The sequence below is a fragment of the Otolemur garnettii genome, unplaced genomic scaffold (assembly GCF_000181295.1).
Source record: "Otolemur garnettii isolate 467f Iridium unplaced genomic scaffold, OtoGar3 scaffold00018, whole genome shotgun sequence".
Taxonomy (NCBI): Eukaryota; Metazoa; Chordata; class Mammalia; order Primates; family Galagidae; genus Otolemur; species Otolemur garnettii.
In genome coordinates, this window is record NW_003852413.1 from 900,135 (window position 1) to 907,831 (window position 7,697).

The window sequence follows — 7,697 nt, forward strand, 5'->3', positions numbered from 1 at the left end:
AAAAAAAAATCAAGGTTCTCGATCCACAGCAGACAGCCTTTAGGAACTAAAGCGGCCCAAGGCAGAGAGCTCTCCATGCCTTAGTGTCCATGTTTAGAAGACACAGTAGTCGGGCTCTGGGCTCCCTATGGGTCTGAGTGACCTGACTGTCCTGTGGCCTTGGCAAGGTGCAAGGTCACTCCCTGGGTGGAAGATGCCCAGCTACCGTCTCCACTGGACAAGGTCTGACTCCTGGAGACAAGGGGGCCAGACCAGGCTTCCCACTGGGAAAGCAGCACAGGTAGGATGGGGTGGAAAGATGGTGCTCCTGGGTGCCAGGTGTGGGCCACAGTGTAAAGGGCAAATACAGCTATTGTTCCAGACCCATAGAGATGCCCATGTAGCATCTGCCTCTAGCTCTCACCTGAGGACCAAGAGCAGGGCCAGCCCCCACTGGCCACATGTGGGCATTGATGTAAAGATTGTGTGCCATCAAGCTTTGTACAAAGACTCAAGGGAAAGGGATGTCAGGGCTTGGCACCTGTAGCTCAGTGGTTAGGGTTTTGGCCACATACACCAGGGCTGGTGGGTTCAAACCTGGCCTGGGCCTGTCAAACAACAATGACAACTACAAAAAAAAAAAAAGAAAGAAAATAGCCGGACATTGTGGCAAGCGTCTGTGGTCTTAGCTACTTGAGAGGCTAAGGCAAAAGAATAAGTTAAGCCCTAGAGTTTGAATGCTGCAAGCTGTGATGTCACGGCACTCTACTGAGCAAGAAAGAGAGATTCTGTCTCAAAAAAAAAAGCAAAGGAAAGTGATGCCAGCTGACAGCAGCAACAGTGCCACTGGGCAGTCACCACTGAAAGCAGGGACAGTAAGCAGGTAGGAAACAAGGTGCTCATACGGCATCTCCCCACAGTCATGAGTTTTGGGGATTTTTTTGAGATAGGGTCTGGCTCTGTCACCCAGGCTGGAGTGCAATGGGGTCATCACAGCAACCTCAAACTCCTGGGCTCAAGTGATCCTCCCACTTCAGCTTCCCAAAGTCCTAGGATCATAGGCATTAGTCACCACACTCGGCCCACAAATTATTTCTTAATTACCAAGAGAAATAATAACTTTTCAGGGAGCACCCTATGGGGCTTCATCTTAACCCAGCTGTCAGAGCTCGTGTCCCCAATATTGGGACAGACAGACGTCACATGGCTCTGGCTGGGCTACACCAGGAAAGCCACAGCATCTACCTGCAGCTCCTGCTAAACAATCAGACCTGAGCCTAAGCCTGAGGGAGCCTCAGCAGACCCACACGGAGGGCGAGCCTGAGGAAACCTCGGGAGACCCACATGGAAGGTGAGCCATTTGTGAGGTGGCCCAGTCTCTCTGGAGCATGAACGTCGCAGAACACAGGTGGAGACGCAGGACCCTGCACATGGGCACCACATGGGATCCTGGTAGGGAAGATAAGTGGTGCGGCGGCATCTAGACAGCAGGGTGCAGTCAGGGCCTCCCTTGTGCCCACACATCCCTGTCACGAGAGGTGCAAACTCTGGTTGTAAGATGCAAAGCACCCAGTGTCTCCATCTTAGTCTCAGGTCAGGGAGGATTTTGTGGAGAGGCTAGATGTCAGTGAGGTCTGGGGCACTGTCCTTGTGGCCCCTCTGTCAGAAACTAGGCCTCCCCAACTCTACCCCAGCCAATGGGTCAAGTCTGCAGAGTGGCAAACCTCACTGTGGCTTGTGGGAGCAGGCGAGTGCAGCCTTGTGCCCACACTCTGCCTGCCCTATAACCCTGCCCTGGCCCACCAGGCCCAGCCACAGAGAGAGAGACAGCTGGGGGCAGTGGGGCCCTCTGCTCTGCCCGCTGCCTGCTGGAAACCCAAACTCAGTCTCCGCCTAGGCCAGGGTTCTCAACCTTCCTAATGCCACGAGCCTTTAATGCAGTTCCTCATGGGCGGTGCCTTTGGCTCAGTGAGGAGGGCGCTGGCCCCATATGCCGAGGGTGGGAGGTTCATACCTGGCCCCAGTCAAACTGCAACCAAAAAATACCTGGACGTTGTGGCAGGCGCCTGTAGTTCCAGCTTCTCAGGAGGCTGAGGCAAGAGAATAGCCCAGGAGTTGGAGGTTGCTGTGAGCTGTGTGATGCCACGGCACTCTACCGAGAGCGATATAGTGTGACTCTGTCTCTACCAAAAAAAAAAAAATACAGTTCCTCATGTTGTGATGACCCCAAACCATAAAATTACTTTCGTTGCTACTTCATAACTGTAATTTTGCTACTGTTATGAATCGTAATATAAATATCTGATATGCAGGAGACCCCTAAAGGGGTCGGGAACCCATAGGTTGAGAACCTCTGCCCTAGGCCTTCCTGCCCTGCAAGTGGGGGATGTGGACACATCTGGGGCCCACTAGGGGGCAGTGTTGGCCATGAGTGCTGGCCAGGCCTGCCACAGCCCTCTGTGTGGGGCTCGGGCCTCTCAGCTTGCTAAAGGACTCCTGGGGGTCAGTTGCTCACAGATTCGATGAAGATGGTAAGACACTCAGCAAACCAAACTTCTAATTCCCTTATTAAGTGTCCAGACACCTGAGACCTCACCCTCAAGATCAGCTGGATCAGAGCTTGACTGTGGGCAGTCCCAGAGGTGGCAGGTGACCCAACATGGCTGGGCTGCTGCTTTTGCCCAGGTGCCACCGGCTCCTACTCCCAAGTATATCTCATGTTGTAGAATCCTTATTTGGAAGAAGGACTTTAGCAAGTCATCAAAATAAGCCTTTGCCAAATAAAAGGGCAAAGTTATGAGAAACTGAACCCAAGAGAGGTCAGGTACTACTGTACATCTCCTGGGTCACCATGTTAGAGTCCTGGTGCTCTCAGGACAAATGGCACAAAGATCCCCAGAGCCCTCAGGCCGGGCACCCTGCACAGAACCAGCAACTTAGATGTCTACTTTTGTTTTTTTGAGACAGAGTCTCACTGTATTGCCCTCGGTAGAGTGCTGTGGCATCACAGCTCACAGCAACCTCCAACTCTTGTGCTTAAGTGATTCTCTTGCATCAACTTCCCAAGTAGCTGGGACTACAGGTACCTGCCACAACACCCATGTATTTTTTTGTTGCAGTTGTCATTGTTGTTTAGCTGGCCTGGGCTGGATTTGAACCCGCCAGCAAGCCTCAGTGTATGTGGCCAGTGCCATAACCACTGTGCTATGGGCTCTGAGTCAGGCATCTACATTTGAAGAGTAAATTTTCTTTTAAATCTCCAAGTGTTCTGAGGTCTGCAGAGTCTGTTTTCAAGATTGTTCTCTTCTCACTTGAAATAACATAACCCAGTGTGTTCCTGTAGAGGACACAGGTTCCTGCCCTGGGCCTCATTCTCCTGTCTGCATCAGCCTCACCAAGCCCAGGTGGGCCCTGGGCAGTGTGCCAGGCCTGAACTTTCCCCGAGCTTATAGCCCAATTCTTGGCCTTTGTCCTGCATGGGAGGACAGAAACCACTTACTGGGAAGAGTGTGTGGGGTGCCCAGGCCTTTCTGTGTCCAGGAGAGGAGACTTGTCTCCTCTGTGCTGAGTCATCCTGTGAACCACCCCCCCCTTGCTCCCACTGGCCTGTGGCATGTGCCCAGAGGGACCATACACCATACACCAGCTGCACAGGCCTCAGGCCCACAAAGAACAGCAGCACCCGGAGGGCACAGGTGCCTGCCAGCCCTGGAAGGAGCACCAGGAAGCTGGCCTGGACAGGGTGTGCTGGCCTGTTCCTGGGACTCAGGAGCCCCTGTGGCCAGGGTGGTGTGGCATGGCCTCTCATAGGTCAGCAGCAGTGAGGTGGAGACAGGAGTTGGTCATCTGGCTGTACTGCCAGGCCTGGAGCATGCCTATGCCTGACTTCCTGCAGCCTTGTTTCTGACTCAAATGTCCCTTCACGTGGGGACTGCACTTGTATGCAGTGGTTGTGTCGTGTGGGCCATGAGGCCAGGCTGAGCGAGGGTGGCACGATGCCAACAAGGGCTTAGATCTGAACTTGGCCTGGGGGACTCCACTGCTCCCTCCATACCAGCCTCTTCCCTCTCAGCTGCCCTGTGTTTTCCCTACACTGGCAAACTAGCCAGGAGTAGTGGCACACCCCTGCAGTCCCAGCTACTCAGGAGACTGAGGCAGGAGGATGGTGGGAAGCCACGGCCCACTCAGGGTGGCTGAGGGGCATCCAGACAACAGGTACAGAAGGCAAGAAGGAGGGAAAGAGAAAGCAGGGAACTGTGGGCACCACAGAAGGGCAGGGGCAGCTCTTCTCTCTGCTCCTGGGAAAGGGCCCAGCCTAGGCCCTAGAGGCTGCTGTGTTCCTCTCATCCCTGGGCTCCTCACCACCTTCCTTGGAAAGACAGGGCTCAGGGGCCCTAAAGAGCACACAGGCGTCTGGGCTCACTAGAGCAAGAGGCAGGGAGGCTGCAGCAGAGGCCCACTGAGGTCAGGCCTTGGCCTGGGAGATTCATAATAAATGGGATTTATTTATCCCATTCGTGGAAAGGAAGAAACCCAAAAGCACAGGGGATGGTGATCCCTCTTGTCTTTCTCCTGTGATACAGACGGTGGTGGGGCTCTCTGAGCTTTCCCCCAAGACAGCTTGCTGGTACAGGGTCTCATGGGGCTGTCTGTGTGTGGGTGTGTTCACAGGGCACTGGGGATGGTGCACCCACACTGCCTGAGGGCCCAGAGGAGCTCTTCATGCCCCTGCAGACCTCATCTGTGCACCAGCTCCAGAGGAAACTGCAGGAAGCAGCCAGAAAAATCCTCAGCCTCCACCTGGAGAAGGAACAGCTCATCGAGATGGGGAACAGACTCCGCGCAGAGCTGGCCCGTCCTAAAGGTGAGTCCTTGAGAGCAGGTGTGTTGACCTGGGGTGTGTGCATCCTGCAGTTGAGAGGAGGAGGCCATGATATGTCCACTGGCACATCTGGGAGCCTGGAGTTGGCAAGAGGTCTCCAGCTCCAGACTCAAGAAGGCCAAAGGGAGAACAGAAGCTGTTCCTGGTACAGCGAAGTCTGGTCAGAAGTCACTGTCACCAAGTAGGACCCCACTTCAGTGATGGGCATGCTGTGAGCCCACTGCCTGACAGTATTTTCAAGAAAAACACTGTAGGTCACAAAGCAACTGGTGCTTCTATGCAGCTTTGTGGAGAGCAGCAGAGACTGCTGTGTCCGGGGCGAACTTCTGCCTTGGGGCTTCTGCAGAGGAAAACAGCAGGGTCTCCTGGACGCAACACCCCAGGTCTCTGCTGAGAAAGGCAAGTGGCTCTTGAGTCTAAGGCTCTGTGAAAAGGACGTGCGTACACTCCCAGCACCAAGGTGGGCTGTCGTGTCACAATTGGTAACCACAGTGACTTGAGCACCATGGCTCTATTTCTTCTCTTAATCCCACCCTATTCTGACATCTTCTCAACTCCATCAGCACCTGATCCTCACTGCTCTTTGACCATGACCTCCCTTCTGACTGCATCAAGGCCTCCCTCTCAGGCCCTTCATCATTCCAATGAATTTGTCATTCCCCCATGTGTATGTCTCCATAAATCAGTCTTTTTAAGTTTGTTTTGCTAGAAGTTTTCATAAGGAATTTCAGATTCGTCTTTTGTTTTGTTTTTTTTTTTTTTGAGACGGAGCCTCAAGCTATTCCCCTGGGTAGAGTGCCATAGCATCACGCTCACAGCAACCTCCAACTCCTGGGCTCAAGCGAGTCTCCTGCCTCAGCCTCCCAAGTAGCTGGGACTACAGGCGCCCACCACAGCACCTGGCCATTTTTTGGTTGCAGCCATCACAGTTGTTTGGCAGGCCCGGGCTGAGGATTCGAACCTGCCACCTTAGGTGTATGTGGCTGGCGCCTTAGCCGCTTGAGCCACAGGCGCCAAGCCTCAGATTCGTCTTTTAAAAGCTTCTTAAGGCCAGCACAGTGGCTTACACCTGTAATCCCAGCACTTTGGGAAGCCAAGGTGGGTGGATTGCTTGAGCTCAGGAGTTTGAGACCAGCCTGAACACAAGTGAGACCCTGTCTCTACTAAAAATAGAAAAACTAGCCTGGAGTAGTGGCATACCCCTGTAGTCCCAGCTACTTGAGAGGCTGAGGTAGGAGGATTGTTCAAGCCCCAGAATTTGAGGTTGCTGTGAGCTATAATGCCACAACACTCTACCCAGGGCAACAGAGTAAGACTCTGTCTCAAAAATAAATTAATTAATTAAATTAAAATAAATAAAAGCCTCCTAAAATAATAAATAATTGCCCCTGTTTGTTGTCCTGAGGCTAGGAAATCAAGTCAAGAACTCATTGGATTTCACCTGCTCCATAAATTTGAGCAAATTTGTTTCTTCCCAAGTTTTCCAAAATATCTGAGGTTCCTAGGCCTTACAGGAAGTGACCTTTCTCACCCCCTGTAAGCCTGTCCAGTGCAGTTTTGCTATGGGGACTTGGTGAGCATCAGCTTTGCAGAGGCAACCTGGGCCCAGCTGCCATCTGCCCAGGAAGAAAGCCCCAGGCGGAGGCACAGTCCCCCACTGCTCAGTGCACAATAAGAAGGCCTGGACTGTGTGCTCACAATGGGCAGAGTGGCATCAGGGCCCTGGTGTGTTCTTGACTTGATTTCCTAGCCTCAGGACAACAAACAGGGGCAATTATTTATTATTTCAGGAGGCTTTTATTTATCAGGCTCGTCATCGGGGCCCTGAGGAGGAGTGATCTCATGGTGGGGTCCCACCTCTTGGTACTAAGATCACAGGTGAGAGCCACTGCACCTGGCCCAGACAGATTCCATCTCTGATGTGTCCTATTGTCTGGAAAAAGTGGCACTAAAGCCCCCTTCTCAGGAGATCCACAGGGCAGAACTAATTTCATGATTCTACCCAGATGTTAATAACATTCCTCACTACTATCTTCAAATGAATTGATAATCTTTTTAATTTCTAGTATGCTAAATAGTGATAGTTGTAACTCCCCCCCCCCAAAAAAAAGCGTGATTGGGATCCTCAGTAAATTTATTTATTTATTTTTTAGAGATAGAGTCTCACTTTATCGCCCTTGGTAGAGTGCCATAATGTCACAGCTCAACAGCAACCTCCAACTCCTGAGCTTAGGCAATTCTCTTGCCTCAGTCTCCTGAGCATCTGGGACTATAGGAGCCTAACACAATGCCTGGCTAATTTTTGTTGCAGTTTGGCCGGGGCCGGGTTCGAACCCACCACCCTGAGTATAAGGGGCCGGCGCCCTACCCACTGAGCCACAGGCGCTAGCCTGGACTCCTCAGTAAATTTAACCAAGTTGATTTGTTATTCCAGAAAACATTATTCAAACAGTAATTACGGGCCAGGCACAGTGGCACACTCGGGTTGTTCCAACACTCTGGGAGGCCAAGGTGGGTGGATTGGTTGAGTTAAGGAGTTTGTGATCAGCCTGAGAAAAACGAGACCCCCCATCTCTAAAATCACCTGGGTGTTGTGGCAGGCGCCTGTAGTCCGAGCTACTCCAAAGGCAGAGGCAGGAGGATCACTTGAGCCCAAGATTCTGAGGTTGTTGTGAGCTGGCATTGATTCTAGGGCACACTAGCCTGGGTGACAGAATGAGATTCTGTCTTGAAAAACAGACAAACAGGCTCGGCGCCTGTGGCTCAAGCGGCTAAGGCGCCAGCCACATACACCTAAGGTGGCGGGTTCGAATCCCCAGCCCGGGCCCGCCAAACA

At 52.5% G+C, this 7,697-nt stretch overlaps 1 protein-coding gene across 1 annotated transcript in view; it reads left to right on the forward strand.

The window, feature by feature from the left end:
• CCDC57 (coiled-coil domain containing 57) overlaps nucleotides 1-7,697 on the forward strand; it is a 136,577-nt gene that overhangs the window by 77,225 nt on the left and 51,655 nt on the right. Inside the window, exon 15 of the mRNA XM_012802827.2 lies at nucleotides 4,651-4,843. Coding sequence (XP_012658281.1) covers nucleotides 4,651-4,843 — 193 coding nt within the window. The remainder of the gene's footprint in view (nucleotides 1-4,650; nucleotides 4,844-7,697) is intronic.